At 37.4% G+C, this 18,428-nt stretch overlaps 1 protein-coding gene across 4 annotated transcripts in view; it reads right to left on the bottom strand.

Moving 5' to 3' along the window:
* The window catches only part of Kcnh7 (potassium voltage-gated channel subfamily H member 7), a 450,850-nt gene that overhangs the window by 149,157 nt on the left and 283,265 nt on the right, over positions 1 to 18,428 (bottom strand). For all 4 annotated transcript variants that reach the window (XM_051167119.1, XM_051167116.1, XM_051167117.1 and 1 more), the window contains exon 3: positions 811 to 966. In XM_051167119.1, the coding sequence (XP_051023076.1) occupies positions 811 to 966 (156 nt within the window). The remainder of the gene's footprint in view (positions 1 to 810; positions 967 to 18,428) is intronic.

Here is an 18,428-nt window from a genome sequence, read left to right as displayed (position 1 = left end):
AAACACTAACACAACAAAAAGGAATATATCAAGACAGAACATGTCAACACTATGGAAAACAATCAACTCTATGCAACAAATATGCATTCTCACTAGAGCTGTAAGCAAACAAAAGGAGAATATAACTTCCTAAATAATCCCAAAAAATGAATATCAAACTGTAACGAAATGATAAAACTAAGACAAATTTTGATATTTAGTTTAAAATGCAACAAGTGAAATACCCACTAACAGTGTGAACTACATTATTTTATCAATATAAAATTGTTTATATGAAATATTTCTTTATAAAGCATCTTTTATAGTCTCGTTTGTTCAATAGTTTAAGTAAACTCAGGTACATTTCTTAAACATAAGCTAATATTTATCAAGCAATTCAAGTTCATTGTTTACTTCATGTGATGCATTACTTCTAATATCTAGTGTTTGAAAACAACTTAAGTGTTTTTAGTGAAGTATTAATAGTTAGCATGGTGGAGCATAAATTTAAACTCAGTGCTATGCAGGCAGTTGCAGAGTTTTTGAGGCCTGCCTAGTGTACATACTGAGTTCAAAAGGCATCCCATGCTACACAGAATGACCCTTTCCTTAAAAAAAGGCATTGGTAAGATACATCATGACATACCTGAGTTACATGCCTTTCAAAGTAGATGATAAATTTTGTAAAGGGTCAAAGAGTAACGTCAGGTATGGCTTTCTGATATCAAATGGTAGTATTTCCTACATGAACATATTTTAACAACTGTCATTCAAATGACTACAGCAGCTGCAGAATATCAGGACTTTATGGACATGTGGCCTTTTACTTACGGTTTACAGTTTTGACTGGTAATATTGGGTTTACCCTCTCTGGGGAGGCAGCATTCTCTTCATCTGTCACATACTCGAAATTAATGATGAACATCATAGCCACACCCTCTTGGTTCTTCACTGGAATTATGTGAGTGTTACAAATAAAAGTGGAACCTAAGGAGAGGGAAAATGAATGTCAGAGAAAAAAATATAGCTTCTGTGTGAACTACCAGTAATAATACAATTGAAATACATTCCCATGACCACTGAAAATCAATAAAACAATTTAATTTTTACTCATTTTATTGCATATATATTTACACACACATAAAAAGAGTATACAATGTAATTCAATTACTACGTTGTGGAAAAGCACAGTATTAAATCCTATTAGCTTTTACCAATAACTTTGGTAGTTAATATAAAAAAATATTTTTAAGATTCTAGGAGACACTACCAGCCATGTCATATATATTTGCATTAAATCTGTGTCTTTGTGAAACAGACTTGTATAAACAGTGAAGAGATACTCATATCATCATGATTTAGGAGTTAAGAATTGTGTCCTTTTTCTTCTTAATTTCTCAGACATAGTAAATTATTGGTTGTCAAGTGTTACATTTAATGAGAAAAATATGCAGCATCCAAATGATAATGCTTTCATTTTGTCCTAATTTGTTAGGAATAGAGAAATTTTGTTATATATTGTATTATTTTTTCCTGTGTTGTTATTAGGTAGCACTATTGATCCACAAACACAGCCCCTGCCATTCAGGGTGTATGGAATACAGGTGAGAAGTTGAATTTCTTTAAACCCCTGAAATCTGTCTGATTTCTTGGAGTTGACTCCTTGCAACCCCTCAAACAGTTGCCTTTCATCCTTATCTTCTGAATATTTGCTCCACTTAGTCAAATTGAGAGAAGTCTCACAAGCTATGGATTTTCTTCAGTCAATTGTAAATGTAAAAACTACAGAAAATGATCTTGGTCTCTCAGATGATAATGGGTATTACGATTGTTCTAATCTTTAAAAATTAGATTTTCTTGAGGAGGAAAATAGGAAGGCTAGGCTGACAAGCAATTTTTAGTGAATTGCGAAGAAATGCTGGGCACTTGGAAACTAGAAACAAAGGCATGGGCTAATAAAAGAAAGTTTGAACCAAGAGCCTCAGCATCAACAAGAACCACAAGATGTTCGCAAGTAGGATCATGTATAAATTATAATGCAAGCAAAACCAGCGATCAATAAAGCCCTTTTCTACCTTCAGAGTCCTCATCATGGCTCATGCAACCAGAGCTGAGAACAGAAGCTGTTCTCCATTCTGCTCTTGATGAAGGGCTGAGGGCTTTGGGGAATGAGACAGGACAGCTGCTTACTTTGTGTTAAGTTGTTTCAATGGCTTCTAACTTCTACAGAACTGAGTTATAAATACCCCTTGAGAGATAAGTGCATATCTTAGAGATACCAATGTTTTCATTATAATTTATATTTCCAAATACTGGTCGCCTCCTAACTTGAAATGGTATAGACTCTAATATAAACTCAAAATTTATGTAATGGAGCCCTCACTTTACAGATGCTAAGAAAAAAAAAAACTTTAAGAACAATATGCTTCACCTCCAGTCTTCAGCTGTGTCTTCAATTCATCTAATAAAATAGTTAGCTAGCGCACTTGTCGAAGTTTCCATGGTAACAAACAGGCTGACTTTAGTAAACACAAAATAAGCAATTTAAGAGTGCTCCATTAGAACTAAATATAGAAGAGCTTCGGGCCAGGCATCACAATGCACACTGGTTAAGCAGAGGCTGAAGGCATGTGAAAAATAGCCATTATGTCCTTTCCTAATGAATCAAAATACATATTGATTTTGCCACTTAAAATGACATTTCCTGCATCATTTAGAATATAATTGTGAATTCACAGATTTGTTATTCAGCAGTTTCAACTCTTTCAACATTCGAGGCATACTGCTGATTGTGAAGCAAAAAACATAAAACACATAAATAAGAGCTGCAAGGCTAGGGACCTAATAGGCTTGCCACAGAACAGAATCATCACATTGGCTAGTAAAGGAAAAATCACGCCCTTCCATACAAGAGCTTGAAATCTACTGTTGAGTACTGAAAAGCATATGCTTCAGAAAAACAGTTCAATGCATGTATATCGGTGCCACACCTCATTGCATATGTATAATTAATCTGAGATTTACTGCTTACTACTATTGCTTCCTACATACCTCCATTAAGTAATATGTCCCTTTTCCAGTAAAATGAAGACTTATGGTTTTTTTTTTTTTTTACAAGCTTTTGAGCTTTTGTTTGTGGGAACGATACATCCATCAACTCTGGAAGGCACATAGTAGAGGGAAGACACAGAATATAAAAGAGGAACATATATGGAATATAGTTTTAGCTTGCATAATTATACAATATCCAAAGACTGTTGAGTTACTGCTTCTGCTTAACAAGTTTTTCCTAAATGGGATGGTAAAAGTAAAAGGAACGGAAATATAATGCCTGAAGCACTATTTTAACAATGAAGAAAAGACTTATTCAATGATGTTTAAATAACATTAAATCATGAAAACACTCGACATTGTTACAAATGCATTATGCATTCAAATCAAATTATTAGTGTTTGCTAAGAAGCAGAATATTTACAATAACATTATCTATTATTTATACAGTCATGCCTGCAAATATGCTGCAATGATATTAGTCAAACTTGGGTTCATTTCCATATTTTGTTTCCTGAGTGAAAAACCTTTCCAAAGTGGAAAAGGCTATTTAAGAGGAGCAATGCTCATTTTAATAAATTTCTCAGAATTAAAAAAAAAAATCTTAAACTCTTATTATTAGTCAAGAAAAGCATGGTAATTTGAATAATATAACAGTTACTCCTTTGTTCATGAATCAGTAGCTTACACTTAGCTGTATTATGAAAAAGAAGGTCATGATTTTTTCTACATGAACTTTTGTGAATGTATTTTATGTCTGTGATATGTACTCACAGAACGTTCTGTGTACACAAGGAATAACAAGGAATTCAGAGCAACTATACTAGTGTGCCGACTACCAAGTGTGGGGTGTGGAGGGTAGGCCAAGGAAAATGCAAAACTGCATACCTGGGGCTTCCCTCTTAGTTAGAAGAGTGCTGGGGGATTTCATGAAAATATTGCATTCATTTGATTTAAAACCACCACTCTCATGTGTACACAAACAACAGCTTGTTGAAAATGCCAGGATGGAAGTAAAGAAGGCAGTAAGGAAAAACTGTAAAGGAGTGGCAAATGAGTCTCACAGTTTATACTAGGGTAGTGTGGGTGAAAGCACTGAAGTCGGATCTACAATATGTTAAGCAGGAAGAATGGCCTCCGATTTGTTAAACTCCAACAGAGAAAGGGGAGAAATGGTCTTGACGATTGTGTACAGTCATAGATTTTTGAATATGGTTACTGCAAAATTGCTTGCTAAATGTTAGTGGAGATGTTGAGAAGATAAACTGTGGGGGGTTGCAGTTCAGTACAGGTTAGGCATTGGTACAACTCAGATTTATGAATATGGAAGTCATTAGGGGAAACGTTACATTTCTAGTATGGATGGGGTTAGTTAGGGATAAAGTTTGTAGTCTTATCCCAGAGGCACTTCAAAGGGAAGGCAAAGATGACCCTATAAAGACGGAGAAGGAACACACTATGAGGCTGCAGGCAAATCAAGATTGCAGGGCATCAGGACTCCAGAGCCAGGAGTATTCCTAAAGGAGGGCTCTCTGAGCTCTTGCTAATAGGCATCATGAGATCCTGACAAACATCTAGCCCTGTAAAAAATATTTTCATAAATTGTGGCCATGAAACTGCTTGGATGCATTCAAGAGTGAACGGGAGTGCAGGAATTACACCTGACAATACAAGATTAGTTTGAACTGTTTTTACTAAATTGACAGTTCCATAACTAGAGAAGACATTAAAGGTATAATTTTTGTTAGAAACATTGTAGTATATTTTTATACTTGTACAAGGTACATACAAGGTACATTGAACTGTTTGCAAATACCTCTATGCAAAATTTGTTTGCATTAAATAATTTTATTGCCTAGGACCAAGAACAGTCTAATCCTATCTCAAGACATTTTCTTAGCTTTGCTTTGTTCAGTGTTGATTTCCTCTGCATACACTATCTTACAAAACATGTTAACCCCTATCGCTGAAGAGTGCTAGCTCTGTAACTGCAATGTCTGCCTCTGAGTCTTTGTTCCACCCTTTCCAGACACCTATATTAAATGGCACAGCTCACCTCACATTTTACTTACCTGTATCCTGTAAATAAATGGTATTTTCTAACCTTGTTCTTGGAATTAAATGAGTTAATACCCATGTAGCAAGGTATTAGGGTAGAATTCCTTACAGTATGTTAATATGATGACAGACTAGATCAAGCCTATTCTCATTTGACTTCTATTGCTGTGACCAAAAGCAGCTTGGGAAAAACATGTTTCTTACCATTTACACTTTCATGTCATAGTCTATCACTAAGGGAAACCAGGGAATAATTCAAGCAGGAACATGAAACAGGAACTGAATAAAACCGAGACTCTAGAGGAATGCTGTGTACTAGCTTGCTTCCAGGCTCATTTTCAGCTCTTCTTTAAACACACAGGATACCCTGTCTAGAGAACTGGGCCCTTTTCTGTCAATTAGCAACCAAGAAAATGTACTACATGGCACTATGGTGAAGGCAACTCTTCAACTGAGTTCTGGCTTTCCAGGGATTTCTAGTATCTGTCAAGTTGGAAAACATCTAGCCAGTACATCAAGAACTATTCTAAGACTAAATTTTACCCAACACTGAAGATTTACAAAGCCACCAAACTGTTATTCCATGGACCTAAAGCAATTTGGAAATGGGAAGGAGAGTGGTAGAAAGGGATTGAGGAAGAGATTTCTTTGCAGAAAGGTGGCTTGGAGATGCCCTTCATCCCATCCGAGGAATTTTCTGTCTAATATCCTGTATAAAGCTTCCAAGGGCTAATGACCCTTGAAATGTACTCCCTAATGAAATGTACCTCTTAAAATTGAGATAGAGGGCATGTGTTTGAAAGATAATGAAATGCCCAGTAGGAGGGGGTTGTGAGCGTGGGGCCCCAATGCTGCAGTGATAGAATTACAACCTCTTCTCCCACAAAGCCATGCATGTGGCTGATCAGTAACTGGGGTGGAGCAGTGACCTGGTGATGTCCATTCTCCTGGACCCATGGATCAGACTGAGAACCTCACATAATTAGGAATGAGGGGACTCCAGAGGAAGGAGAAGCAAAAACACTGTGATGAAAAGACCTTTTGAATATTAAGGAAAGCATGCCAGAAAAGACAGCTAAATGGAGGTAAGGTCAGCATACCCCCTGAAGAGTGCATTCATCTGCCTGGGTGAGGCAGTGTCAACTCTCAGTGCCTGCTAACCCCACAGAAATCCCACAAACCAGCCACTATTCTGCTCACCCTGACAGGAACAAATAGAAACCAGCATATTGGGAGCCAGGGAAAGGTAGATAGTCAAGGCACACTGCTGATTGCGTAATGCAGGGCAGAAGATGTATCTTTAGATCTGTTTTCACAATAGAAAGTCAGCAGAGTCCAGTGGCTGCAAATGATTCAAAAAAGAATGAGCCTGAGAAATCACCATTCAAAAGGCAGCCAATTATCCTCAGTGAATAAAGTTCATGGGGTGGTGACAAACAAAACAAGTAACATTTCTATCATAGGCAAGCTTTACAGAATAGGACACTTCCTGTGCACACAGAGAGTACTTAGAAAAATATTTGACAAAAGTAAAATTCAATAACATAAGCTATATATTTTCCCATTGTTGCAAGGTCTTTAGGAAGCAAGTGTGATGACTATGCTTAATTGTCAACTTCACTACATCTGGAATTAACTAAAACCTAAGCATCTGGGTGAATCTGTGAGGGATTTTTATTTTTATTTTTTTACATATGTACACACACAATAAACTACCTACAGGAAGAAGAACCATGAATAATCAGGAATTATATAAATGTTACATTCATAGTGTTTTGGCTATTTGTATTTGGCGACCTTGAGGAAAACATCTTTTTTATCTTGGTGAGTCTAAAATTCTGGACAGTAATCTAAACAGCGGCCCCAATGCAGCAGGACTGAATGTAAATCAATATCTATCACATCTTATTTCTATCAACTTAAAACCTCTAACTAGACACAAAAACATCTTAACCCCTAAACAACTAAGCTTCATTGAAATCTAAACTATTTGGTCTTTAACCCCATCAGAAACTTGAGAAGGAATGAAATTATTATCTGAGTAGACAGGAAGTGCAGGTTAGCAGTTTCCAAATGACAAGATGACATAGACAGTTTGCTGCATGAACAGTCACCCAAAACTTTCTATAACGTTGGAGCATCATCTTCAATCTTCTGGTCCAATATATCTGACAGACATATTTGTGAAGCAGGAACTATTGAGGAATTGCTTACCCTGTCTTGGCAGTGTTTGGCCATTGACATTGTCTGCATCCAAGCTTGCTTATTTTTAGGCAGAATTTTGTCTGTGGCAGAAACAAGGAGATTTTGCCCAGTGGCTTGTTTGCCACATTTGAAGTTTTCTTAAGGCATTTGAAGTGGAAAGATCCTTTAGATCCACCTTTATAATCTGAATGTTTTGAAATGGAAAGATCTCCACCCACAAAAACTTTGACTCAAATTCACCTTATCTACAAGATATGTAGGGATAAAGATAGAACCGATATAGCAGAGACTGAGGGAAAGCCCAACAAATGCCTGACCCAACCCAAAACCCACCCCATGGGAGAGAACCAACTAGTGACAATACTAAGGATACTCTGCTATGCTTGCAGACAAGAGTAAAGCAGACGTGTTCTCTGAGAGGCTTCATTCAACAGCACCTCAAAACAGATGCTGAGACTCACAGCAGTACATAGGGGAGTCTAAAGGAAAAGTGGGGGGAAGGAGAAAAGGACCTGGAGGTGACAAGATTTTCACAAGAAGAACAACAGAGCCAACCAGCAGGGGCCCAGAAGGGCCTCCTGAGACTGATGTACCAATCAAGGATCTTGCATGGGCTTGACCTAGGCCCTCTACAAAGATGCAGCTCAGATTTCATGTGGGTACACTATTAAGGTGAGCGGGGACTCTTTCTGACATGAACCGTCTTGCTAGCTTTTAAATTACTTCCCCCTTGTGGAACTGCCTTACCAGGCCACAGGAGAAGAGGACACACTCAGTCCTGGTAAAACGTGGTGAGCTAGGGTGGATGGGAAACGAAGTCCCCTTTTTCTGAGGAATGGGAAGAGGTATGGAGGAGAAGGAGGGAAGGTGGGACTGGGTATGGAGGAGAGGGAGGGAAGGTGAGACTGAGAGGTGAGGAGGGATGGGGTTATGACCAGGATGTAAAGTGGATAAATAAATAAATAAATAAATAAATAAATGAAAGAAATGCTAAAATCCACCTTTAATCTAGGCCATTCCATCTGGTGACAGCATATATAAAGGGCACTGAACAAAGAACCTTTTGCTCTTTGTCTGCTTAGTCTGGAAGTCCATTTCTTCCCTGGCATTAGAGTCTCCTTCTTTGGTATTCTGTATACTGAAGACCAGCTGAGACATCCAGCCTCATGGATGTCTTTCATTGGTAGACAGCCATTAGTGGATGTCGCTGGACCATTACTCGTAAGCAAATCTATTAAATTACATATACATACACATATACCCACATGAATATATATATGCATATATACATACATATCTGTAGGTGTGTGCATGTGTGTGTGTTTGTGTATTCCATTAGTTTTGTTACTCTAGAAAACCCTAACTAATACAGCAAGATCACCAATCAAACTCTGTAAGCATTTTTCTCTAACCTTCTACGATTCTTAGAGATAGAACCATAATGTTTACTTAATCTTTGGGGGCACCAAATAAAGAATATTCTTTTCTTAATTGATCAATTTAGTAAATACTTGGGAACTTTCATTTTTTTCTCTATAGTAGATTGGAAGGCCTTTGAAGATTAAAAAAGAAATCATTAAAGGCTGGTCCTAGAATAAAAATAAAACATCAGTCTCCATGGGATAAAAAAAAAAAATGCTTCATCTAAGAGGCAGTGCTATTCATTTTTAATAGAAAGGCATGTTAGAAAATCAAAGGGAATGTTTATCCAATAGAATCAGAAAGTTACTGGTCACTGGTGACTGACAGTAGATCTAGCTGGAAGCAACATGAAAAACAAATCAAGTTGATACTTTGCTTTCTTATGTAATACTCCTTTTTCTTTCAGTACATCTTTAGTTTTTCACTGCTCTCTCCTGGCCTCAAAGGCAAAAGAGTATAGCTTACATATATCAATGAGGAGACTTGTGAAAATCACTAATTTTTCATTTATCTTAGAATGATATAATTGATTACCAATTCCAGAGGAATTTAAAAATGGGAGTAAAGGTAAGCAGCAACCTATTAGCCTTCAGGGAGCCTCTATAAGAACAGATACTTTGAGTTTGTATTAAAAACATTGTAGACATCCCCAAATCCATTTTTACTATTTATTTCCCAATATCAATGTTCCCACTTGACTAGTTGTGAGGAAGAGGAAAGGTCATGTGAAGAAGTATAGATCAGAACTATAAGATATTACTGATTGGAGAGTTTATGAGACATCATTTGGCCTTGTCTATACCAACAGACTGTTCATTCCTACCTATGGTGCATTCCAGAATTTATCATAACAGCTACAAAATAATAGATCAGTGAAGTGTCCTGGAATCTTATACGGTGGACACTTCCAGACATAGCATGTCAGCAACCTACACCTATAAGTCCCCACACATCATGGGAGTGCCATTAATATTTGTTAAGTTGAAAATTGATCCCATTCCTTCTCCCTGGAGGTGAGATAGCCCACATAAAACTGTCCACACGAGGGAATTTGTGAGGAACACAGTGGAGTGTTTGTGCCCATGGTGGGCAATAGCCTGTAGCATTAAAAAATTATAGATGGAGGCTCTTCTATGGACTGAACAGTGCCCCTGAAGAATTTACATGCTGAAACTGTCATATGACTCTATTTTCTTTTTTTTTCTAATTCTTTTGCTTTATTTCTTTTTCATTTTTAAAATTTATTCACTTTACATCCCAATCCTAGCCCTCTCTTCTGACTCCTCATGGATGAGATACTTACTATTCAGCTATCAAAAACAAGGACATAATGACACTTGCAGGAAAATAGAGCATCCTGAGTGAAGTAACCCAGACCCAGAAGGACACTCATGTCATATACTCACTTATAAGTGGATATTAGCCATATCATACAGGGTAACCATATTACAATCCACAGATCTAAAGAAACTAAGTAACAGGGAGATCTCTAGGAAGGATGCTTAATTCTCATTCAGAAGGGCAAATAGAAAACACACTGCAAGCTGATGAAGAGAGGGAACCGGACGGGAGCCTACCATAGAAGTCCTCTGAAAGGCTCCACCCAGTGTGGGATCAATGCAGAAGCTGAGTCTCACGGCCAAGCTTTGGGCAGAGGCAAGGGAGTCTTCTGGATAGAAGGACCCAGAAGGTACAAAAGAACCACAAGAAGATGAACAGAGTTAACAAATCTGGGCCCAGGGGGGCCTGAGGAACCAAACAAGGACCTTGGGACTCTATTCTCAATGAACAAAATAAGATTACAAGTAGAATTATAATTCAGTGCATCTCCTACTAAGAGGGAGAGAGCCAGGGGTGCCTTCAGCACAGGAGAATATCAGTGTACATAGTAAGGTGCAACTATTTACAAACCCAAACCGACAGATTTAAGCGTGAGGTTGAAGACCCTGTGATATAGGTATAGATCTGTGCAATTTTGTTTCAACAGCATGCAAAACATACAGCAGCCCCAACCTGAAGAAGACAAGGAAGTGGTCAGTATGGCTAAAGCAAATTAAGCTAGGGTGCACTGTAATGGCACTGGTTGATAGTGTGAACACCCTGTGTGAATTGACTAGAAAAATAAGGGCTTTAGAATATTAGTGCAATGAAGACATGTAGGTTTTTTGACATTTTATTACAAGTATATTGATCACAGTCACCCCCACTTTTTACTTTCACATCTTTATGTTGTGAGCTTAATTAAATTTGCTTACAGAAGCATGGGTGAGGGGTATCATGTTTATTAACTCTGTCTAGCTGAACACTAGAATGCACTTTATTAAGTGGAAAAGATTGATGAAGGTAGTAGAAGTAGAAGATGCTTTGGGAATTTAGTCTATGGGTGTTAAGGATGTGACACGTTGTTCTGAGAATGGGAGTCTCTTATGAAAAAGCACTCCACTGTACAGAGAACCTAGACATAGGCTGCTGTAGCTATTAGTGATGTCACAGAGAAAACATAAGTTCAAAGATGTAGGAGATATACATTTGATTGAAGAGACAGAGGTACATTTAGAAAGACTATTAAACAACTTTCACCCAACATCATATCAACAAAATAGATGAAACAGTCCGTTCAAGTGAGCAAATACAGTCTGTTGGGTCTGGTGGATCGGGTCTAACTTGACTGCTATGGAAGGTATGAAGCTCTCAGTAGAATAGTGGCCATTTTTCTTACTTTCCCAATCACCTTGCTAACTTTTAAATGTGCATGCTGAAAACAAACAGGAGGAAATCATATAGTTATTAAAAGCATGCTGAAAATGAACAGGAGGAACTCATGTGACTTAATAAAAATGCTTTATAAAAACACACTCAAAAATCAATGTATTTAATTGTACCTTAGAATAAAAAATAAACTTAACATGATAAATGCATTTGCTTCCCAACAGAATTAAATGGTTGCAATCATGAACAAATTTAGATAGTCTGTGTTTCTAATAGGGCAACACGGAACTGCAACTGTCCTTTCAGACTTTCATCTATCCATTATCTGTAGAGTTTTTTAAAATGGACAATTAGTCTAATTTATATAAACTTGACTATGATATTCATGTTCTGTTTGTGGTAATATGGTAAATGTCTCATGTATCAGCATAAATAATTTATATTTAATTATGTGTGATTAACCTATTTTAAGTACTCAAAATGACAAGGTTGTATTATTCTTGATATTGTAGTTCTGGAGAACCACCACTTATCTGACTCTTTTTTTTTTTTTAATTTTTGTTTTGAAAAGTTCTATATTTTAATTAGAAAGTTACTGGTTTTGAAAGCAGTTCTTGGATATGTACATGGGAAACAGGTTTATTACAAAATTAAAGCTCAAGAATAATACACTTTTGATTTTCTTACTTAATATTTTGTCTCTGCCTTCTAATTGAGAGGTATACATGAAAATAGACACATTTAATCATGAACACCACAGACTCTTCAGTCCTTTTGTTCAAGTTTCTCTAAATATACCTGCCAACACTGTCTGAAACAGACCCTTGGCACTCAGAAACAGAGAAAGACAGAAAGAAGAAAAAGAATATTCCTCTTTGTATCTGAAGCTGTATTGGGTTTTTGAATAGTTGAGACTCAAGGCCTCCACGACTTTGGGATCTACAGTAGAGTGATTTAAATAAGAACAAAGATGCTGATTTGTCTGAGATGCCATCACACAAATCTTCTCCTTTTGTAGTTCAAATGCCTGAACCAACAGTACTGGCTGCAACCTTTAGGTTTGTATTCTTTATCTGTTTATTTATATTTGGGCTACTTCCAACTCTAGAGGCTCTTGTATATGTGACAAGTTTTTGGGAGAAGGTGGAAGAGAGACAGGGGGAGAAAGAGAAGGAGGCAGGAAGGAACAAAGAGATGGTAGAAAGGAGAGTCTTATTTTATATGTAGTTTACAGCACGAGGACCCAGGCAGTTGGATTAAACAGTGGAAAAGAAGTTCAGGTGCAACAGATTGGCCCTTAGATTTGAGGCCCTGACATTCAGAAGCCAGAGTTACATTTTACTTGAGACTGAATAACAGGTTGGGAATGGCCTACGCTCATCTTGTCTGGTGCTGATTTACTTCCATTGGTCTCCCGGCACTGACTAGCAAGTGTGGTTAAATGCCCTTGTTCTAATGATTATGATTAAACGTGTTTTCATTAGAAGATTGTTACTTCTTATGTTTGAGTTCAGGGTAACTGTACCCTAACTTTCTAACCCGTGTCTTTGGAGACCTGAACTCTTGCTGATATTGCTATTGTGTTGGGAACCTTACACAGGTTTCCTAATAAATGTCTCCAAGAATTACATCTGTATGGTGGGCAAAAAAGAGAGTGGCCTAGGCTACAACGCTGTTGGCAAGGCAAAATGAGATAACACATTTAAAACACTTAGCAAGAAGCTTGGCATATAGGAAGCAAGAGATAAAGGAATCCTATTGTCATGGAAAAGTAATTTTTTTTCAGTTCAAAAAAAAAAAAAAAAAAAGTAGAAACACATTCTCCAAAGGTTCTCTGTACATTGAAGACATTTGTTTGGAAGGAATTTTAGATATGAACTCACCAAGTTAATCCTCTTAGCTTTGGATGAGCAGTTGCGTCAGAGAACTATTGGAATGAAGGTGCTGACTCAGAAGAGGACAGGCCTTTCATCAGTTAGTGTCTGATGTAGGTGTCCTTAACTTTGGACTGATGAGGCCCTAGTTTAGCTCTCAGATTTTTGCTATCTTTGTAAATTGTTCCCTAATGCACACAGAAACCTACTTTTATTTTTTGTTTGTTTTTCAATTTATTTTTTAAATTATAATTTATTCACATTACACATCCCATTTGTAACTTCTTCACTCTTATCTTCCTGTGACCACGTTCCCTCCCTTTCTCAGTCCTATTCCTCTCTCCTAGACCTCTGACAGGTGGGGCCCTCCTCCCACACCATCTGACCACAGCCTATCAGATGTCATCTGCATATCCTGCATTCCCTTCCTCTGTGTTCCCACAGGGCCTTTGTGATTAAATCGTGGGCAACAGAATTCCTGTCAGAGGCAGTCCCCCGTTGCCTCCTTTCACCATGTGGAGAATGAGCTGTCCATTGGCTACATCTAAACAGGGGTGTCTAGGTTCTTTGCTTGTAATGTCCTAGGTTGGTGCATCAAATTCTGCATGCCCCCCTGAGTCTAAATCTACCAGCCTTCATAGTGTCCATGTGGAATTCCTGACATTTTCCCCCACTCCATCCTTCAACTCTTCCATACAACTTGCAGTTCTTAGCCTAGAGTTCAGCTGTGAGTTTCAGTATCTGTCCTGATCGCTTGTTGAATAGAGTCTCTCAGAGAACATCTGTGTGGGGCTAATATCCACTTGTAATATCCACTGAGAGTCCTGAGAGTGAAGACCACTTTGGATTCCTTAAATATGATAGGGACAAATATAACAAAAGAAGGAAAAAGTGAAATTGAAGTTTTCATAATTATTTTAATTTATACCTTGGCCTTCTCGTGTTCTCAAATAAGCCAATAAAATAGCCTATCTTCCTTAATCACAGTAAGTTAGAACGTAAGTTTTACTTTATTATGCCCATGGTGTTTTTACCAAACAGTAGCAGGAACATAAACAGACTTGAGGAAATTGTGATTCCAGAGTTTATTTATGTAACATGTGTTTTCATGACTAACTTTGTTGGGAAACACTCCATCCCCTTGGGGCTTTGACACCAGCCTTGGGGCATGTGGCTGCTACAGATGTTCTCTGTTCCCTAAGGACATATGAAGCATGTGCCTGCAGCAGATGACTCATGGTTGGGGTTACTTTGTGATGCTTTATCTTGGCTTCGATATGTTTTTCCAGAGGCAGCAGAAGAAGGGGACCACATTTAATGGTGTTTCATGTTTAACCTATTTCTGGATATATTATACAGCTTGCTATTTCTTAAATCGACAGGAGAGGGACTGCTGCGGTCTGGCTGCTCAGGGAGACCTTGGACAAAGTATAGAATGAGTGTGGTGTGATTGGTTTTTCTAAGTGACAGGGTGCATTTCCCACATCCCTGGAGGTTATAGTGTAGATGATAAGCTGAAGTCTCTGTGTCAGTTCTTCAGGGGTTAGCTTGTGGGTCTGACTCTTATCACTGTTTAATCCTGGCATGTTAATTAATTGCTCTGTAAGTTTATCCTCCTTTATAACTGGAAATGGTATTACCACAAACTTCATGGAGTGATAACCTGACAATTGAATTATCCAGCATCTATTAAGAAGATTATAGTGTCACCTTTGTACAATGGAAATGTATGTTAACATCAAAAGAGAAGCATCAAAGAATAATTGTGTGTTTTCTTGCAAGTAAATTATTAACAAAAAAGACAGGACTCATTGTATAAGAGATAAGAGGAGAGGTTGCATATTGCTCCTATGTATTTCTGACTGCTTATACATTGAGCTACCTGCCCTGCCATTTTTCTGCTTCAAGTCGCCTTTCTAGACCTTGATGGTAGTTCTCAACTTATCCCGAGTCTTTACCTCTCTAAAAATGAACCAGTCTGTTTATTCAGCCAAGACTCCTTGAATAATAGCCGACTTAAGAAGACAAAGAATGCCTAGTGTCCAGTCAGATAAGAGAGTACATCTCAGGTTCTGGGAGTGTGTCAATGTGTGCTTTTTTTAACGTAATCTAAACTCATTTAGTAAGAACTTTCTGGAAATAAAACTCTATGAAAAGAAGTCACTAAAGGTGGAGACGTTAGGCACTTAGGAAAGCTATTTTGAGAGACTTTTTGATGCCATTGGAGACTTTTATTATATTCCCAATGGTAAAGAACTGAAAAAAAAAAAAAAAAACATAAGAATGAACTCACTGGTGAGATTGTAATTGATACTATCTTTCATAGCAAGGCTGACCTATAATGTCTTATATTTGAAAAGAGAGAGATTAGAGATTCAGGATGAAAGGGATTAGTTTCCCACATTCCTTTTTCTTCCTGTCACTGTAAAATTATGAAACAAAGAACACATATAATGTTATAGTATCGGTGTTTATAAAAACATCGATAGAATTCAGTCATCTAATAACAGCACTAGGAAGACACGGGGAGGTCTTGTACCAGAATTTTAGGTGAAACACTATTTTATTTTTTTCATTCTGAGACAAGATTTCTCTGCCCAGGCTGGCCTTGAATTCATATATCTACCTACCTCTGCCTCCTGAGTGTTGGGATTAAAGGCATGTGCTACCATGCCTGGCTTGACAAGAAATCCTTATAACTGCTTTTTTTCATTAAGTCTTTGATAATTTCATATAATGTATTTTGATCATATTCATATTAAAATTTTGACTGAATTTGATTTCATTAATATTCTCTCCTCTCCCTTCCCCTCCTTTCTCCTCCTCTTCACTGCCTTCCCCTCCCATCTCCTCCCCTCATTTCTCCTTTCCTCTCCTCCTTTTCTATTTATTTTTGGGGCAGAGCCTGAGTATATAGCCCAGCCTGACCTTGAACTTGGTGATCTTCCTGCATTAATGGTCTGAATGCTTGGGTTACAGGCATGTGACATCATATCGTGCTCATTGCTGGTTTTTAAAAATCTGCTTATTGTTGGAACTGTTCTTGAGAAGGTATGACATTTCATCCCATGAGTTTTGTGAAGGTTTCTCAGTAAGATGAAACCAAAGTATATCTTAATGCATGAATATTTCCAAACACATTTAAGAAGTCAAGAAGATATGGAATGTTTGGCAAACTGTGGTGATACTGAGTGTTTCCTTGGAGCCCAGCTTGAGGAAAATTAGTTGATTGGTGTCATACATAAGCTGTTCATAAGCAGCAATGTTACAGAAGGAATTGAGATGTAGTGCTAATGCAATTCTGCTTTCTGTTGTCAGTTTGTCCTTATGGGCTGACTTGCCATCTTGTCTTCCTGCTGATAATGGACACAAGGTGCTTCAGAGCGTAACCCCACACACCCCACTGGTTCCCTTTGATTTGTAGGCAGTGGTGGTTGAAAGAAAGAAACTGGAGGGAGGGAGGAGGAAAATGGTGTCATGCTGTTTATTTCCCAGATTTCCGCCTTGTGGTGTGACCATGGGCTAGCTGTATCTTTCACAAAGGTTCACTGTCTGCACACTGCTCAGCACATGGCTGTGTTTTAATCCTAGTAACAACTATTCCTTCTGTTCATCTTTTCTATTGTTCTCCTTGAGCTATCTTTTCCTTCCCCTGAACTTATCCATATACTTAAGCATTAAGTTTTCATGAATATTACTTAAAGCACAAGTTTTAACGCTTGAATGTCTTTATCTTGCTTCACTCAGGATAAAAATTTTATCAGACAAGTAAAATAAATAAAATGTTAGTAGACAATTATACTATATTTAAGAATAAATATAAGGAAACATATTATGGTAATGAGAATCATTTAGATGAGCATGTTATTAAAGGCAAAAATGATTAGCAAGCCAAGTTAGGCTCAATAATAATGATGCATCACCATCTCTGTCATGAAGACTTTGTAGAAACCTGAATAGACTGCTAGTATCAGTATTTTAGACTTGATAAATGACTTTCTGAGATTAAAACTCCATTAGAACTTCAAGACGAAGTTTTAGTTCAGTGAAACGTTCAGACAAATAGCAAGTTACCAGGCAGCAATTTTCCATGATCATATTCAACATTCTAATGAAAGTGAGGGGAACTCAGAAGCCATCCACCAGAATGGGGCCACTCAGGAACAGAAAGGAAAGGAAGAAAATTACGCAACTGACATGATTTAAATTATTCAGAAATGGCCCATTACCATCCCTGTTGGGAAATCCTGAACTATTTTAAAAGCATCGCAATGTATTTCCAAGAAAATAAGTTGACCATAAATCTTGCATTATTGACTGGTAATGCTAGTACAAGTGATTGAAGAGAAAACCAACCAAAACCAACAAAAATTAAGGCATTTCCAAAAGTGAAGAAATAACCAAAGCTGATAATGAACCTAATAAGAGTTTAAAATCAGTGGGAAATAAAAAGCCAAAAATAATGTGAGGAACACCTGTAATATTTTCTAAGAAATTAATTAATTAAAATGATAAGCATTTGGCATCATTAAAAAAAAAAGAGGAAGCAGACAAATTTGGGTCACTGAAGATGCACTTAGTATCAAAAGAAAGCCAGCTAAAAATATTGTATGAGATGCAGAAGAATCTTAAAACCATGAAACGGAAAAGTAGATCACATTAATTGCTTGCACAAAACAGTAAAAATAAATCTCTTCTTATAATCAATTTTTAAAGTGCACCAAGTTTGGTGCTAGTACCCTAAGTATGTAATTTATTATTCTACTGATCAATGTGCTGGCCCATGTGATTTCTATAATAAGCACTTAAGAGAACAACAGCTAAAACCAGCAGTTCTTTGCAAAGCAAGTGGCTGGCAACAGAAATAAATTGTGAGACTACTATAGACCATTGAGAAGAGTGTATTGGTGAAAAGGTGATGGTTTCTTTTTCTAGTAAGGTAAATTCTGGTCTCTTTTGTGTAAGAGGTGTTTGCATTTAAATAAAATGCAAGTAGAATCAAGAGAGGAAAGGAAGTCAGGATAGAGGACTTTGACAGCAATTGCTGTTAGATTACTCTAGCTGCCTGGTCTTGCGAGGGAAGGAATTACTGCAGCCATTTTATAGAGGAAACCAACTGTAAGGGCTTCC

This window comes from Acomys russatus, chromosome 24 (genome assembly GCF_903995435.1).
Source record: "Acomys russatus chromosome 24, mAcoRus1.1, whole genome shotgun sequence".
NCBI classification, from domain to species: domain Eukaryota; kingdom Metazoa; phylum Chordata; class Mammalia; order Rodentia; family Muridae; genus Acomys; species Acomys russatus.
Note: the sequence above shows the minus strand (reverse complement) of the source record. Positions and strands in the feature narration are given on the sequence as shown.